We start from the raw sequence: 17,730 nt of genomic DNA, 5'->3' as shown, positions 1-17,730 counted from the left end.
TCATGTCTCCGTATGGGTGATAATGGGTGAGTCATAAAGAGAATGACATTGATAAATACTGAACCAAATATATATGTGGTCTCCTAATTTTATGTGTAATAAAGTAATTTCAAGGAACTCTCAGCTTTGTTCCTTATTACCTAGTCTTTCTTATGTAAGAGTACATTAGACAATATGCTCTTTCTTCTCATGTCTTTTATCATTCCTATAAGGTTAGGTTCACATCTGTGCATGACTACCCATCGTTCAAGTCCCCAATGGACCCCATAGACTATAATGGGGAGAAAAGTCCTTTGTGCAGGACGTATCTCTGACAATTTCTGGCGGTTTCTGCACAGATGTGAACATAGCCCAAGGCTTTGTTGACATACCAGCACTGTTACGTCTGGTACTATGGTAGGCTCTGGAAACCCAAGAGACCCAGTTATAGTTAGTGGGGTCAGTTATTCATGTGCTTCGTGAGCTGCTAATACAGAACAATGGAAATAACAATGCCAATATGAACCCAGCAAACTGTTTTTCAAAGGGCTCATGCCACCAATAATATTTATCCTCTATCCATAAGATAGAAGACTGGTTCTCAGTCTTATCAAGCAACGTACCCCGTAGTGAGGAAACGTTTGTTGTTAATAAAGTAAGGTTTTGTTTGGAGTGAACAATTATGTGATGGCCCCCTTAATCAGGTAAAAGGCCCAGTCAGTGCCCCCATGTGTTCCATAATGGCCCTCACAGTCAGTAGAATGGCCCCTTCAGTACCCAACGTGTAATATAATGGCCTCCACATGGAAAATAATGACCCACACTGTGCCCCCAACATATTATAAATGGTCCCCATGGTCAGTGATGTTTAAAGAGCAAGTGGTAATTTGCCTTCATGACTTACTGCTAGGGTGGATTAAGGTTAAAGGAGTTTTCCCAACTCGCCTGCTCAACAACTTGCAGGCTGTAAGCTCTGTTCACTTCCTGGTTTTCTCGGCAAATTGGTGGGCAGGATTTCACTTGGTCTGCTAGCTCTTTTCATAGCAGTACATGTTTGCAGTCAGTAATTAGGGATGGTTGTAAATAAATTATCACATTATCACTGGAAGATGCACAATATGAAGCTGATGTAGCAGAGCTGGATTTGTTAGGTGATGAGAATCCTAAATTTACATGCTACAAGACCAAGAGTCAGCTTGCAATAAACTCAGTTTTAGATCTGTATTTACATACAGAGTTAACAGACTCCCTGTCTCAGCCCTTGTCAGCAAAGTTCAATTAGCAGAGCTGATAACTGGAAGAGCCGGCGATAAACAGCTCAGAAATACAAGCACGGTGCACTCAGCTCCCCTCCCTCCTGAGAGCAGTGAGCTATGTCACTTGTCCTGGGCGGAGAGATAAGACCATCCCCAGGTCCATGTTATGGAAATGCAGTGTAAACAATGACGTGAATAATTTCAGATCTAGCCAACATGTATTTAGGAAAAGTCTTAATCCACATAAGCTAGCAGTATAGATACGATCCTTGAGATGGGACAACCCCTTCAACGAGGGCCTTGGGCTGTTCAGAAAGCACGGACCCCCCATATTGCAGCCTTTACGTAGTATAATGTCCCATAGCATCCCTTCATGCAGTATAATGTCCCATAGTGACCCCTTCGCGCAGTGTAATTTTCCATAGTGACCCCTACACTAATACATTTTTATAAAATCCCACATACATAAGGATTTTCTAACAATTTCGGGTTTGATAAAACCTGCATATACAGATTTGCTGAACCCAAAATTTTGTGGGTTTGCCACCCGCAAACTTATACTTTGGAGTCTCTTCAGACCCCAGAGTATAGTTTGCAGAGGCTCAGGGAAAGTGTGTAACATTAACATACAGTGTTACTTTTCTCACCTGAGCACTGGTGCCAACCTCTGCCCTCTTTTGGCCTCGTGATTGATGTAAGGGATCTCTGAGTCCTGTGATTGGTCCTCAGCAATCACATGGTGTAATGGGCCTCCACCAATTACTGTATACTCTGATCCATTCACTTCAATATCCCCTTTAGGGGAAATTCCAGTTGTGGAAAAGCAGATTTTATTCTGTTGCATTTTTTTGAGCCAGAACCAGGAGTGGATTGAATAAAAGGTAGAAATATAAGAACTTCCGATATACTTCCCATTCCTATTGTAGCCATTCTTGGCTTTGGCTCAAGAAAACAAGGCAAAATCTGCAACAAAGAAGCAGCTTTTCTGCAACGTGAATCTTCTAGTTCTACCAATTGTAAGAGCAGCATATGATAGACAGATACTGAACTACAGGGTATATAACTTCATATGATTTTAATTTGTATATACATGTAGAAAATGGTATAAATACTGTCAGGTCTCTCCACACAACATCCCATACCATGAGCAATGATTGACAGACAGACATACTTTGTTATGGCCAATGGGTGATACATTTGTGACCTACCTAGAGAAATTTTTTCCAGTGTATGTGTTAAATGTAAAGCTAAAACGCAATATGCACAGAGCCTGATATTTCAGCGCTAGGTCCAGTACAGAATTTCAAGGTATGGAGAAACTTAAAGGGGTTGTCCCATCTCATGGATCCTATCTATACTGCTATCTTATGTACTCTGATACCCTTAAAAGGGTTGTCCCATCACAAGGATCCTATCTATACTGCTTGTTAATGTGGATGTAAGACTTTTCCTAAATACACTGCTTCACTAATACTGCTTTGTTTGTCCACTATCTTACTTTATTCAATTCATTGCGGCCACAGCCCTGACTTAGCTGCTCATGAGTCAAGTGATGTATCTGCTGCTCTCAGGGGGGAGGGAGGAGGGGCTAAGTACAGGGAGTGAGCCTGTGTATCTAGCTATTCCTGTGTCTACACCACGTGACCTAGCTCCCTGCTATCAGATAGAGGAGAGGAGCTGCTTTCATTTCTTCTGTTCTCCCAGTTATCAGGCTAGCTAATTCAATTGTGTTCATTATGGCAGAGACAGGCAGTGTCTGTATTTAACACAGAATGGAGCTGCTGCTGCCTGTACTTCATAGTCCAATATGGGTGGGCGGGGCTACACATGAATTTGGGGGCGGAGCTAAACGGCAGGTTGCACGTGAAACCCCGCCCACCAAATGATGCAAGAAACCAGGAAGAAAGAAGATTTTACAGCAGTAAAGACTGATGAGTATGTGAGGCGGGAATACCCCTTTAAAAATAGAAAAAAGAGAGAAAACCCATTATTATAGCTGTGAAGTTTGTCTCGCCTGGTGTTTTTTTTTTTTGTTTTTTTTTTGTTTTTTTTTTATAAATACAGTTCTGTGGCTATGTCTTATAAATAACCTTGGCTGTATTGATCGTCTCTTGATGAAAATTCATTGTGTGTGTATAATATATATATATATATATATATATACCGTATACTCCTTTATATAATCCTGCTCTCCAAAGATATTTTTAAAAGTAAAGGTTATGTCTTACCAAATGTTTCAGTGACTTGTAGCAATTATGCGATAAATACTGTATATCGTACATTGTGTGAATTAAGTGGGTTTTACACATTACATGGCTAGCAATGGTTCAGCAGACAGCTATCCTTCACGACTACCCTCCCTTGCACATGTATCATCGATATCAGATCTCTGGCCCAACTCCTGGCACCCTCACTGATCTGCTGATGGCTGTAATATCACTAGCCTATAAATATGGCACTGTGCCTGGTATAAAAATTAATCTTTATTAATTTATATTACAAGAAACCCCAACTAATAGAGTATAAAACTAATATATAGTATAAAACCATGAGTGTCCGGGATACCATTCCATTTATGAATGTATTAACTCCCTCACTACGTAATGCAGGATGAATAAAAAATGTTGCCTTTAAGATATATAGATTAGCTAGCCCCTCTCCCTGAGTTTTCTACATAAGACCACCAATTGTCTTGAACCTAAACCTGCTATACAAAGAACCACCTTGGCCTTGATTTAGTAACAGCCACTCTAAATAGCCAAATTTGTTTCAACTTGCCACAGAGCAATTCTACAGAAGGGTGATTAAGATCAGATGTCTTAGGGTGCGTTCACATGGAGTAACGTTCCGTGTTGATGTGGCACGTATACGGCGTGTGAGACTTTGCGCGCCGTATACGCTCCCATTGATTTCAATCAGAGTTAGTCTTGTATACGCCGCGTTATTTTGCGGCCGTGATATTGCACCCGCATAATCACGGCTGCAAAATAACGCAACGTATACAATCCTAACTCTCATTGAAATCAATCGGAGCGTATACGGCGCGCTAAGTCTCACACCGTATGCGTGCCACATCACGCGGCACGTTACTCCGTGTGAACGCACCCTTAGACCTCAACCTGCTATTTCCATATTTGAAGTGAACCATCTAACGCATTTCAATGTCCCTGGCAGGTTTATACGAGGACATATCATCAGAGGCGTCTTCCTAGATAAGCTAGGACAATGGGTAGTGAAGGAGTTAATACAGTCATAAATGGAACGGTATCCCAGACACTCCTTTTGGATAGGTTCATTCTCCTGTCCCTTTATTTTGAATCCAATTGTGGCACGTAATACAGTTTCATTTTTTGGTTATTTAAATTATGGTGCCTGGTATACAATGAGGGGGAAGTAATGCTTGTGCAAGCTTTTCAGTCTTTGTCAGCTGTTTGGTGGGAGTGCTCGGAGTTGGACCCCTACCAATCTGACATTTATGACCCATTCTAAGGAAAGTTCAATGATATAAACGTCCCAGGATGCCCTTTATAAGAAATGTCACCATCTGACCACAGCACTCTCTATTCTCATTATTAGCATAGGCAGGAATAGATCACCAAATTTGCTAGAGCGATCACGTTATTTTCTGACATTTTTTTCTGTACATGGTTATAGGGACAGCCATCTTGCCTGAGCTTCTCCTCTGCTCTGTTTAACTGCAGTTTAGTGATTTGTTTTACAGTATAGTCTTGGCCATAGTATGCAATAGTATGGAGCCAACTCATTGAGGTCTATAGGAGAGTTTTCCAGACTTGATCTGTGCAGGGGGAAGGGGAGTAGTATGTATAAAGATGGGGTCGCTGTGTGGGCTCTGTATAGAGGTGTTCTCATCTATTGTAGTTCTGTCTGTCTTATCTGTGATGTATATGAGGTGACTGCTGCAAATAGAAATTCTACAGAATTGTCATGTCTTGGTCTATTCTTAGGCTAAGAAGCCAGAGTGAATATGATTTAGTACTTATTTTGAGGTATAGTCACCTGAAAATGTTTTAAAGATTTGTGACTACATTAAAAAAAAAATGGTTTATAAAATAGATTAATTTCTGGTGACACATTCCCTTAAAGTGGTTATCCAGCATCCAAAAAAATACTGCAGATACATCCACAGTTTTACAAAATTCTGACTGTTCCCTTGCACACCCTTTGCTTGGCTTTATTTTACTTGCTGCACCTTGTATCACTGTTATTTACATGCCGTGAATCTGTGGACAAACTACATTTCCTATGATTCATTTGCCTGCTCTCACTCTCTGTACTCCTCTTTTCTCCACTCTCTGTGTGCAGATTCACTCCCTACTACAGGGTCTGTTTTGTGTCAGTGTCTGTCTTGTGTCTCACTTCTTCAGTCCGGACAAAATTGCTCTCCTCTGCAGATAATAATTCCCTCCCGTGATTGACTTCTAGGAGCAAGGATGTTACATGTTATTGTGCTGAACTGCTCACAGGGAGGAGTAGTTTGCTTGCAAGCGAAATATCATAGCTGAGCTCAATGACCTGAAAATAAATCGGATAAACTGTGCCAGATTTAACCCCTTAGCGACACAGGACGTAATAGTACATCCTGCGTCGCATGTGCAAGTATGGAGAGAGCTCAGGAGCTGTATATTACAGCCAGCAACTGCCACTAACTGATACGATTGGTGCCAGCAACGATTGCGGCAGTTAACCCTTTAGACGCCACAGTCAAATGACACCGCAGTGTTTAAAGTGCAAAACCACAATTTTTCACCAATTGCTTCCCTCTTGAACATCATCGGTTGCCATGACAGCCAGGAGCCTATTGAGTGCTCCCAGGCTTGTCATTACATTAGATCTGTTACATGCTGCCAGAGGCAACTCAGGAAGATGCCTTACCCAGCTCCATACGTGTATATATGAAAGCTACAGGCGTCACAATATGGCGACACAATTTTTTTTACTGTTACCGATATCGGCCCACTGTCAGAAGGCGTTCCTGACAGTACTGTCCAAAGCTCTAGACTGTCACAGGGGGCGTTCCTTACCGCCCAGCGATGATGCTGTGCTGTGAAGAACGTCTCTCCCACCACCCCTAGTAATAGTCTATGTACGAGTGTAGCCAGGGGGCGTTCCTCACAGGTTAACATCATCGCTGGGCAGTAAGCAACGCCCCCTCTGACAGTACAGAGCCATGGACAGTACTGTTGGGGAAGGGGGGTGTTCCGCACAGCCCAGCTAGACTGTCAGGAACACCCTTCTGATGGTGGGCAGTAATCTGCAGCCCCGGGGCACGTAGCAGGAAGGATGACATTGCGCTGAATTTGGTGCACTGTCTGCCTTCCCGTTATGTGCCCCGAGGCTGGAGATTAATGGCACTGATATCTCCCCACTGTCAGAAGGGCATTCCTCATAGTTCAGTACCATCGCTGTGAGGAATACCCCCCCCCCCCCCTCCCTTTTCACTATATTCTAACATAGCCTTGTACAATGTTAGAGGACAGTCAGGGTGGGTGTTCCTCACAGCAATGATGAAGAACTAAGAGTAACGCTCTTTTGACAGGAGATATTGGTGCCAAAACTAATGGCACTGATATCTCCAGCCACGGGGCACATGCCGGGAAAGCCAACATTGCGCTGAATTCAGTTAGGCTGGATTGTCAACTGGCAACTGCAGCGCTGTAATGTGCAGCCAAGAAGAGAGAGCCGGAACTGGATGTGATTTACTTCTTGTTGGTAGATATTTGTAAGAAGTCCAGAAGAAGCCGATTGTTTTTCAGTTTCACCCAAAACCCAGTGTTATAAAGCTAAAGGCAGATAATACAGGATCCATTGCTTGCAATAGGTGAAGGACACAGCTGTCTTGCTCCATCTGTGCACATCAGAGTTTGCCCGCAACATGCAGCCGAAGTACTTAACAGGTTGTTTTTGGACGAAGATTTCTCATGCAGATGTGGCAGCTCCAAACTGCTGTTCACTGCGGAGTGTAGCAGGATTGGTGCGTTGTCTGCCCCTGTAATAATATGCAGAAAATAGAATAAATATGCGAAAGAAAAGCTACAAAGCATAAATTAATCTTTTTGCATTGTTTTAATGTGGGTTATATGTACCCTTTAGGATTATGGTTGCCAGTGAATATTCACTTGGGGTTCTGCCCTTGTCCAGGTCTCTTAAAAATCGCTGCCATTTGATTGATCATGTGACCTCATATACTTTGCTGTAGTGCCCTGGAGGTCACTGGTCAGAAGTTGTACTGCAGCTCTAATCTCTAGACTCAACCTGACGGACTTCAAAGCAAAAGCTACTGCAGAAGCTGCAACAAAGAAACACAATAAATCTAAAAATATGTCGCTTTAACGGGTTGTTCCATTTCAGACAGATATTCAGAGACAATTGTTGTTTGTATAATAAAAGGTTATACAATTTTCCAATATACTTTCTGTATCAATTCCTCACAGATTTCTAATCTCTGCTTGCTGTCATTCATTCTGTTATTCTATTGGATAAAAATCCATCCATGGTCATGTGATATTTAGTACATGGTCATGTGATATACAGTCCATGGTCAGGCACAGGTGCACAGTTCGTTATAATCACCGCACAGAAATTAGACATCTGCCTGGTAACGAGCTGTGCACCTGTTTGTGCATCACATGACCGTGGACTGTATATCACATATCCACAGACTGTATATCACATGACTATGGACTGATTTTTATTCACTCAAAGTAAGCAGAATGAATGACAACAAGCAGAGATCTACGAGGAATTGATCCAGAAAGCAGATTGGAAAATTTAATCCATTGAATCTTTATATTTTTATGGACCTGGACAACCCCTTTAACTAAACTAATAGTGATTTAATTGTCAGAAATGAGTGACAGACACTTTAAGAACCTCTCCTTGTTTTGTTATGCTGAATGACCTTGATCAGATAACAGGTTTATGCAGTGAACTAGCCGTGGTACAATCCAATGAATATGTTTTATGTAGTAGCAGACTGGTCATGGTTGGTTGAAACTAGAGATGAGCGAACGGCGTTCGATCGAATTGGTATTCGATCAAATATCAGGCTGTTCGAGGTATTCGATTCCAATCGCTGCCACAATGTTTTTGCATTGAACTTACTCTCGCATTTAGCTCGGGCTGGCAAGGTCTCATCACTTTCAAACTTCACCTGCAAGCACATCTCGTGGCAGCCCATTATATGCTAGTCGGGATCCCTGGCAGCTTGCGTTTATGCGGGAGCTGACTTTTTCTCATAGGAATGCATTGACCAGCGTTGATTGGCCGAATGCCATACAGTGTACAGCATTTAACCAATCAACGCTGGTTCTGCCGGAGGAGGCAGAGTCTAAAATCGGTCAACAGCAGTTTCCATTGTGGTTCAATCTCAGATGTAGCTGAGTTCAGAGCACAGCCAACTCTGCTACATCTACCTTTCCTTGTCGTCTCTGCGCTGCCATTCCGTAGGAATCACGATTTTTGTCGGTATACAAATGAGTTATCTCGCAGCACTGGGGGTGGGCCCCAGCACTCAAACAGCACTGGGAGAGACCCCAATGCTGCGAGAGAACTCTCTCCAGCGCCACCTCCATCTTCTTCAGCAACGTCCTTTTCAACCTCTTCTTCCGGCACAGGTTTCAGACTTCTAGGCCTCTGGCAGAGCAGACTGCACATGCCCACAGGCCACAAGAAAATGGCTGCTTACACAGTATTGTAAGCAGCCATGTTCTTGTGGCCGGCAGGGATGCGCAGTCGGCTGCCCGAGGCTTAGAAGTTTGAAGTCACCGCTGGAAGAAGACCCATTCCTGAAGAAGATGGAGGCGGCGCTGGAGAGTTCTCTCGCAGCATTGGGGACGCCCCTAGAGAGAACTCATTTGCATACCAACAAAAACCGGGATTCCTACGAAACGGCGGCGCGGAGAAGACAAGGAAAGGTAGGAGAAGAATAGCCTTTTTTAAGGCTATATCGACGTGTTAATGAGGGAAAAAAAGCATTTGTATGAAAGGATCCCTTTAAATGGCAGGTTGGAATGGTAGTTTCAGCTGTAATACAGTATAAAAAATCCAGACCCATAACAACCATATGCAGGAGGCCTTAGTCCTTCAGCTCAAATATTCCTCCAACCATGCAAAAATATCTATAGCTTTAAAGTGGTGTCGGAACGTGAAATAATATTAGCATCAAATTGTATAAAAACAAAAAGTATATTCACAAAGGGTAAATATCCAGCACTCGAGTGTACCACATGTGTCAGCCTGTTCTGTTATAGTATGTCGCCACCCTCCCCTAATCCTCCATACAACTGCTTGAAGTACAGGCTGCATTGTTTACCTAGTTTGATTTTTTTTTTTTTTTTTTGGTTTGCTGCAAACCACTTAAAACAGCTTAAAATATAGATCTGCAGACTGTTGGCGCTCAAGAGGAAACAGCACATCTGTACCTATACTGCTGAAATTACTACAGTACGTTGGCATTAAAGTTCCTTATAAAGAAAAATATTTTAACCCTGCCTACGCGCCTATTATCATGTATGTCATATTACAAATTACAGTGCTACCACTGCTTTGATGCAGGACTCTGGGATGCTGGAGCTGGTCTTACTTTGCCTGGCTACATCTACATGTTTGTGCACATGTAGAAGCTTACTATTTCTGGCCATTATATATGTATTCTACTTTTTCACTAGTTTTCTTCTCTGCAAATGTCGTTTTCCTAGTGATAGTGAGTGTTAAATATCTGCTATGGTGTCTCGCGTACACTGCACACACAGTAGAGGAGATCATGCTCCCTTATAGCTTTGCAACTCACCATCAAAAGCAGCAGGACCCTATGTAGCTGTACTATGCTGTGAGGTACAACACTGACTAGAAGCTGCAGTCTTGTCTGTGTGTGTGTGTGTGTCCAGTAGCTTACTTCTCCTCTTCACTCTGCTCCATAGACTTCTATGAGCAGCATGTAACTCGATCGCTCAATGAGCCAACACACCTGGGTTTTGCCTGGCTATGCCTTCTAAAGTGGCCCATAGATGTTCAATATTCTTGTGCAATGTGGGTTGCACAATATTTTGACGGCGGCCCCTAGACAGTCAATATTATTGTACAATATTTTGGTTTGTACAAAAGATTGTACCGTATGGAGGCGATATTGAAGGTTGTGTGATATATTGCGCAATCGCGAGCACAGACTTACAACCACATTGCGCAAACAGTCCCTGCCAGCAGTCAACATGTTGAGTGAAACTGAATTGTGTTGCGTGATAATTGCGGTGACCGCAAGTTGTAAAAAAGGGAAGAAAAAAGGCTCGCAGAAAGGTAAAAAATGGGCCAAACAGTGGTTTATTGATAGGGAGAAGTTCACCCACGATAAATTACTCAATGAACTGAGAGTAATTGAACCAAATGATTTCCGCATCTTTGTACGAATGGACGGAGAATTATTTGATGAACTCCTCGCTTTGGTTACTCCTAAAATCGGTAAAAGGAACACTATTAATCCCAAATACACATGCATATGCATCACTAACACACAAAAATTGCGCAATATTGCCAACAGACGGCACGATATTATCCTGTTTACACAATATATTTTCAAGATTTTGAACATCACACAATATATTGCACAACCTTTCAATATTGCCCACATACGATCAATTATATTGCCCAAACCAAAATATTGTGCAATAATATTGATCGTCTAGGGGCCCCTTAAGGTGAGGTGTGTCACTTATGTGAACAGTGATTAGTTGCACTTGTTTATAGAGAGGTAATGGGAGCTAGAGCCCATTGGGGTCCTGAGCAACAACGGGATCGGTAAGAAGCAAGTATTGATGTTTTGTATTATTTTCCTAAAGTCTTAGGTGTACTTTATAAACTCAAGCAGGTCTCAGTTTACCTGTACGCCATTTAGACATCCGATGTCTTTGCCTGGACCATTTCCAAGTGCTTAGCAAAAGGAAATTTGGTGTCATGTCACCCATTACGTGTCCTGCCACTGACAACTGGTCACCTCACCTTTGTGAATGTTTAGAAATGTGCGGATTAATTGAATACAATTAGAATGTTTCAGACGATTGCTTTTAACAGATGCAATCTACCCAATATCTACCGTAATTGCCATAGCTGCAGGGTCTCTGATCACAGACACTTATCCCCTGAGGTGCTGTGGTCAGATGTGACTGCGGCGACTGAGGGTTTCTTTTGCTCTCACTACCCCCCCCTCCCAAAAATCTCTTCAAGATCATGGGAACTGTTTGGTTGCTATGGCATCTGGGAGTCTTCTGAAGGCTTCCATGCTTGCCATAGTATATAAATATTAACGTCTACCTGTAGAAGACTTCAGTAGTTATACAAGAATTTTACCATAGGCTGAAATACATTAGTATTGTACACTTTGGTAGAAGCGATCTTTTGATCGCTGGTTCAAGTTATATATATGCATTTCTAAAAATACTATATAAAAAATTTGATGTTGAATCACCCATTCCCTTCACAATAATGCATATAACATGAATTAAAATAAACACATTAGGCATCCCTATGTCACAGAATGCCCGGCTAGAAGATAAACTGACTTATCAGGTTGCTGGGGGTTAGACTACCGATTTTCCCAGAGATGAAGAGCAAAGGGGACCAAAAGTGTTCCCCCTGTGACTGTAGTGCCAGTGCGCTTGCATGTCCGACGCTCCATTCAGGTCTATGGGACTGTAATCTCTGTCCGCTCTCACAGCCTCATAGTATTAGTTGGAGTACTGATGGTGCACTGGCACTACTTTCACAAGAATGCTTTAGGGGGACTTTCAGTCCCCTGTTCTCCTCGTCGCTGGGGGACAGTTCTGACACTTTATCCAATTTTCTACCTATAATGTACCTAAAAATGGCGGCCTTGCTTAGCCTCTTGATACGAGGAACAGCTCGGTGATATGGCAGGACATCCTGTGACCACATGTGGTGTTTTTAAGAAATTAAGCATTATTTGTTGTTCTTTCTTGTTCTTCTTTATATTGGTGATGGCACATTTTGTTGTTGTCATTTCTTCTTTTGTGCTTCGGATCTGTTGATTCTATTCTATTCACATGTGCGTTTAGAGAAAGGTTACGTGAAATGTTAAATAAATAGGAATTTGAGGAGGACATCTAAATCCATTCCTCTTTATTTTCTGGTCCTCTGTCACCTGTGGCTGCATACCGATGTAGATCTTTGGCTTTCCAAAGCTTCGCGGTATCCATAGCAAGAATGATTGAGCAGGACGTTACTGATTCCAGCACAGTTGGAATTTTCTCTCTATCCCCCACCATTCCAGAACAACAAACGCAGTTAGTTTTGGTGCCTGATGTGCCATATAGTCTCTGTACTATCAGTCAGGAGGTGTAATTCAGAGCTCCAATCAGAGGCAGCCAGTGTCAAAGCTCAGAGTCACACCCCTTGCCTGCCCTTGCCTGACACTGCTCACCTGACAGTACAGAGACTAAATAGCACATCAGGCACCAAAATGAACTGCACTTATTACTTGGGAATGGTTGGGGCTAGAGAGAAAATTCCAACTGTGCTAAAATCAGTGGAGCAGCATCTATCAATTGATGTACAGAGCTGGATCTGTTGGAAGTGGTAAAGGTCTTCTTTAAGATAGCCAAACTCGCCAGCCAATATCTATTCTTCCTGGCCTTCCTTTTCCCTTACACATGCATGGTGGACATGGGGCTTAATTCTTAGAGACACAATTGTCAGACACATATAGAAAGTTGGAAAGGTAATCTAACATGACTGACCGTTCTTTATACCTGACATCTGCCCCATCCACATTATATGGTTGTTTCATCCCACCGATGTCCATTTAATGTGCATGGCTACATTTTACTTATTTTCTATGGCCTGTTGTTAGTAACATGACTCAATGTATAATATCAGATGCCACATGAATTTGTCCAGTATTTCTGTTGTAATTGCTCGGCACAGATACAAGAGCCCCTGATTTCTCAGCATAACAGCCGCTCGGATAAGTTAGGACCTAAGAGAAGGGACTTTTCCATTCGTGCCTGGGGTTGTGCTTTAATCCTCAATGTATTTTTATTAGATGCAGAGTCCATAAAATGTTTCAGTGGTTTGTGCCGCCCGAGTATTTCTGAGCTGTGGCTTGTGCTCTGTGTGCCCCCATGGCCGGCGACCGTTCTTCTGTTCTGTCATTGAGCATAGTTCTGGTAATAGATGACGAGGGAGTCTGCATTTTGCTGCTGCTGTATTTGTTATTACTCCTGTTCTTGTATGTCGATACTTGCATTTTGACATAGAAATGACAATTTTCGATGCCCACCTATGCTTTCACCGTGCAAGCTCATTCAGTCGAGATATTTTTATCGCTTTGCCTGCAGCTGGCGGAGAGGCACAATGCACACAATACAGTATGTGACAACAAATGTGTGGCAATGTTGCGCCTGACGAATTGTAAACCTTTCTAAGCCGCTGTATCACAGATCCGTGCCGCTTTTAATATTTATACACTGACACCAGTTGTAGCTTTTTTTTTTTCCGAGTGAAACTGATCTATGCAGCTATTTAATATTCATGTATTCTGGGAACGTTTGGCAGAGCGAGGCTGACTCTGGAGATTTGTTCTTTATTTCAGGCAAAAAAGAAAGAGCTGGCTCGCAGAGACCTCGATATAGAGGACGGAGACAGCATGATTTCCTCCGCCACATCTGACACCGGCAGCGCAAAGAGGAAGAGGTAGGTTTCGCTCTGCTGGAATTTCCATCATCCTTGCATCCATTGTCATGAGGCGGCAGCATGTAGGCCAGTGTCTTGACTTCAATTGTTCTGGATGGGGGTCTTTTATTCTCATAGAGGGGACGATAGCAATGCTAATATGACTGTCACCTGGTCGCTGAGATCTACGATTCTTTGTACAAACTATTATGTGTGTAGTATCACTATTTGGAGCATGGAAAGCAACATGGCAGCTGTCACCTGGGTATAAATGATTGATATTTAGCTGGCAATTAATTATTCGTGGCCGTGCGCGGCAAGGGCATCGCATTAGGAGTATGTATGTGCTCTCCTGTATACTAGTTCACACATCTGCCTCTACAGTGAACAGAACATTATGCAGTCCTTGTGACAGTACAACAAATGGACTTGATTTGCATGAAAATTTGCTCAATTTAATAGCCAAGCACAAATGATTCACTTTGTTGGCGTGGACACTCGTTATTGGTCAGTATTGTTTAAATTCTAAGGATGTACGAAGAGTTAAAGCAGTGGGCACTTAATTCACTCTCCGACATCTATCCAAATTGCTAAGCTGGTTGCTGTAGGTTGCTAGTGACTACATGAACTAATGGATGAGCAATTGTTTCAGAGTGAGGGAATTCCCACATTCAGCAGGCTGACATCTTGCTAGGTCGTCTTTGACAAGAGCACGGTGTTCGGCACTTTGACCTGGTTGCTTACATGCTGTTTGCAGAGACACCAGGTAGCATTTAGTTTATTTGGACTGCATTGTAGTGTATGCATTGTTGGTGCCCACAAGGACACAGGTAGCGTAAAACAATTCATGCTTGAACTAATAAACCAACGTGTCCTGGGTATCAAAACATTTATTTGAATTCGAAAACCTGCTTGAATTTCTTAAATGTGCTCCAGAAAGTTTTATGGGTACTAGCCACTGAGATACCTGATTTTGTGCTGAGTATATTTGCAATGCTTAGACTAGGGCTGGTTGGTGACTTTTGGCTATGCAATATATGATGGCATGTGTTGTGTTGCGCAGCCAGCGAACTACTGATGGTGGATACAGTCGTGGTGAAATCTGATTGCTTGGGTTGGTTTCCTGTTGAAGATGGGGTTGCAGTTGTGGCATCTTGTAGGTCCTAACACAACTCCTTTCACAATGATTAGGCTTGATGTGGTAGGGAAGCTACATGTTGCATGTAGTCCAGCCTCTTTGTCTAATATAGCGCAACTACTTTCCGTAAGTTATTAGGCGTGTTATATTGGCCATGATGAAGGAACATTGTAGGACATTACTGCTCAGACTTCAGTCATGTAATTGCTGTAATCGCTGTACACCAGTCTATTGAAGAAGATAATGTACATTCACAAACCTCATGAGCCCACCATAGGTTCCATGTGAGAGTTCACACTGCACGCACTGCATGTATCCATAGCCAGTGTAGAGCCCAACATAACCCAATGGTGTATCTGGTGGCAAAACTTTTTGGCAGTGTTTTCATGGTGAATTCATCCTGCAGTGTGTATGGACTATACGGCATCTCCCCCCTAAAGAGTCCTAAACCATTAAGCCAGTGTTTCACAAAGGGTCCTCGGCACCTTGGGGACTCCTGGAACAGGTTTCACTTAAAGTGCAGGGAGATACTGGATATTCAGTTTGCATCAAAATGCTTGGCATGGGGTGCACAGAACTTTCAACGACTCTAACAATGCTGTCTCTTCCTTCATAATGAATGTGTCTGATCATGCTGAGATAAGTGCAGTGCACCTTGTGTTAAGCCTAGCTAGTCTTATATTATACTACAGTACAGGAAAGTCTCTGGCAGGATTCTGTGTTGTCCTTGTAGTATAGTTCAGCAGGTGCCTTGCCCGTGTGATAGTCGTGACTGGCCTATATAAGAAGGGGGTCCTCAGGCTGGGGAAATCTTATGTCTAAAAAGGCTAGGAATCTCTGCAATGGTGATTTTTCTGTAACGTACCACGTGTCTGTGCAAAGTGGTTCATAGGCAAGACACATTACCAGTCTAAGGCACAGACAAATGCAAAACAACAGACCAACAGCTTCCAATTCTCTATAGAAAATATCTGCGCTTACCAGAGGTCAACTTGTAGACAATCCTTTATTAAGCCACTTTCAACACTTTTAACGCGTTTTGGGATTGACACATCCCTTCATCACGTGTACACTAGGCACAGACAAGTCTGCTTAGCTAGCCATACTTATTAGATTGACAGGACTGGCCAACAATCTGAGGTTGTTCTCCCTATTTTCCCTACTATGTTGCAACACCCTTTTTGTTATGGGGGAGATATGCCACCACTAGAAGTTTCTGCTCCTCATCCTCACTGAGAACAGATATACAAATCTGTATTGAGGGTGTTGGGAAGAATAATATGCCCAAATCTCTCTGAACTGTAGATCTGGCTTGCAAGTTGACTTTGGGCCTCCTACATGTACATGTTGGAAGAAGAGGGGGAAGGAGAAAAAATGAGGAAACTGCATTGGAAATGGGAGAATAGAGTAAAAAATAGAAGGAAGACAGTATTGTAGAAGATTGCAAAACCTAGAGGTAGAGAAATCCAGTATTTCAGATGTTTTGTGACTTTGTGTAGCTGCTGTAGAAGGTCCTGGGTAGATGGGCCAGTGCATTTACCTTCATCTAAGACAATTTCTAGATTTTTTCAGTTTTAATTGTCATGGAGGAAATCAATAGAGGAAGTGATATATTATTATTATTTTCTATGGTTCATGTTCCTGTTAGGAAACCAGTTTACTGGCAGAAAATCACTTTTTGACCACATAAATATTTTCATTATTTAATTTTTCCAGCAATTAGATATTGTGATGCTCAATTTTTAAGAATTTAGGAGAATTTGTGTCTCTAATGTAAGTACATGCTCTTCCAGGCAATTATAAGTAATACATGGTTGAATAGAATATCTGTTTTTTGGTCTGCTGAATTACACAATGGTGCATCCTCTGTTTCTGTAGCATTGCCCATTTACACCATTTTACTCTACTGGTGTCTGTTGGTAGAAGAAAGGGTTAAGGATGTCGAAATCCAACATTTCCAATCTTCTCATCCTCTGCTTATGAGCACCCTGGCCACCCAGGAGCGCTGGGAACTTCAGCTCACCCCATTCACTTGAATGGGTTTGTGCTGCAGTTTCCTGCCCAGCGAGTGGTTCGGGTTCTCCAGAGGAAAAACAGTAAAGGAAAGGCATTTACTGAAGATAGTTGGATGTCCCATAGTCCCTAGCCATATACCAAAATCTTATAAGATGGCGTAACCCCTTTAATACGCTCAACCTCAAAGCATAGTACAACTGTCTTATTACCGTGACTCATGTTGTGACTGGTTTCCCCTATAAGGCTTGAGGGGAATGAGCGTTTCAGCTGTATGGTAACACTCCTATATATTTTATTCAGCAAAAAAAACATACGGAAACAGCGCATGAAGATTTTGTTCAATGCGGTCCTGGAGGCACGGGAGCCTCTTACGAATCGTCGCCTTTGTGAACTTTTTATGTTCAAACCATCCAAAAAAGACTACCCGGATTATTATAAGATCATTCTGGAGCCCATGGACTTAAAAACAATTGAACACAATATTCGTACTGACAAGTATGCTACAGAGGACGCCATGATGGATGACATGAAGCTGATGTTCCGGAATGCCTGGCACTATAATGAAGAAGGCTCACAGGTAAGATTGTCCCAGATGTGGATACGGGGGGAGTGCTAATGGTAGGGAAATAATCTATTGACAGG

The 17,730-nt window shown here is 42.4% G+C and overlaps 1 protein-coding gene across 5 annotated transcripts in view; it reads left to right on the top strand.

Annotated features, from left to right (window-relative positions):
* Positions 1-17,730, top strand: part of PBRM1 (polybromo 1) — a 69,083-nt gene that overhangs the window by 23,002 nt on the left and 28,351 nt on the right. For all 5 annotated transcript variants that reach the window (XM_075286516.1, XM_075286514.1, XM_075286515.1 and 2 more), the window contains exons 13-14: positions 13,855-13,955; positions 17,389-17,665. In XM_075286516.1, the coding sequence (XP_075142617.1) occupies positions 13,855-13,955; positions 17,389-17,665 (378 nt within the window). The remainder of the gene's footprint in view (positions 1-13,854; positions 13,956-17,388; positions 17,666-17,730) is intronic.

The sequence above is a fragment of the Leptodactylus fuscus genome, chromosome 9 (genome assembly GCF_031893055.1).
Source record: "Leptodactylus fuscus isolate aLepFus1 chromosome 9, aLepFus1.hap2, whole genome shotgun sequence".
Lineage (NCBI taxonomy): Eukaryota > Metazoa > Chordata > Amphibia > Anura > Leptodactylidae > Leptodactylus > Leptodactylus fuscus.
Note: the sequence above shows the minus strand (reverse complement) of the source record. Positions and strands in the feature narration are given on the sequence as shown.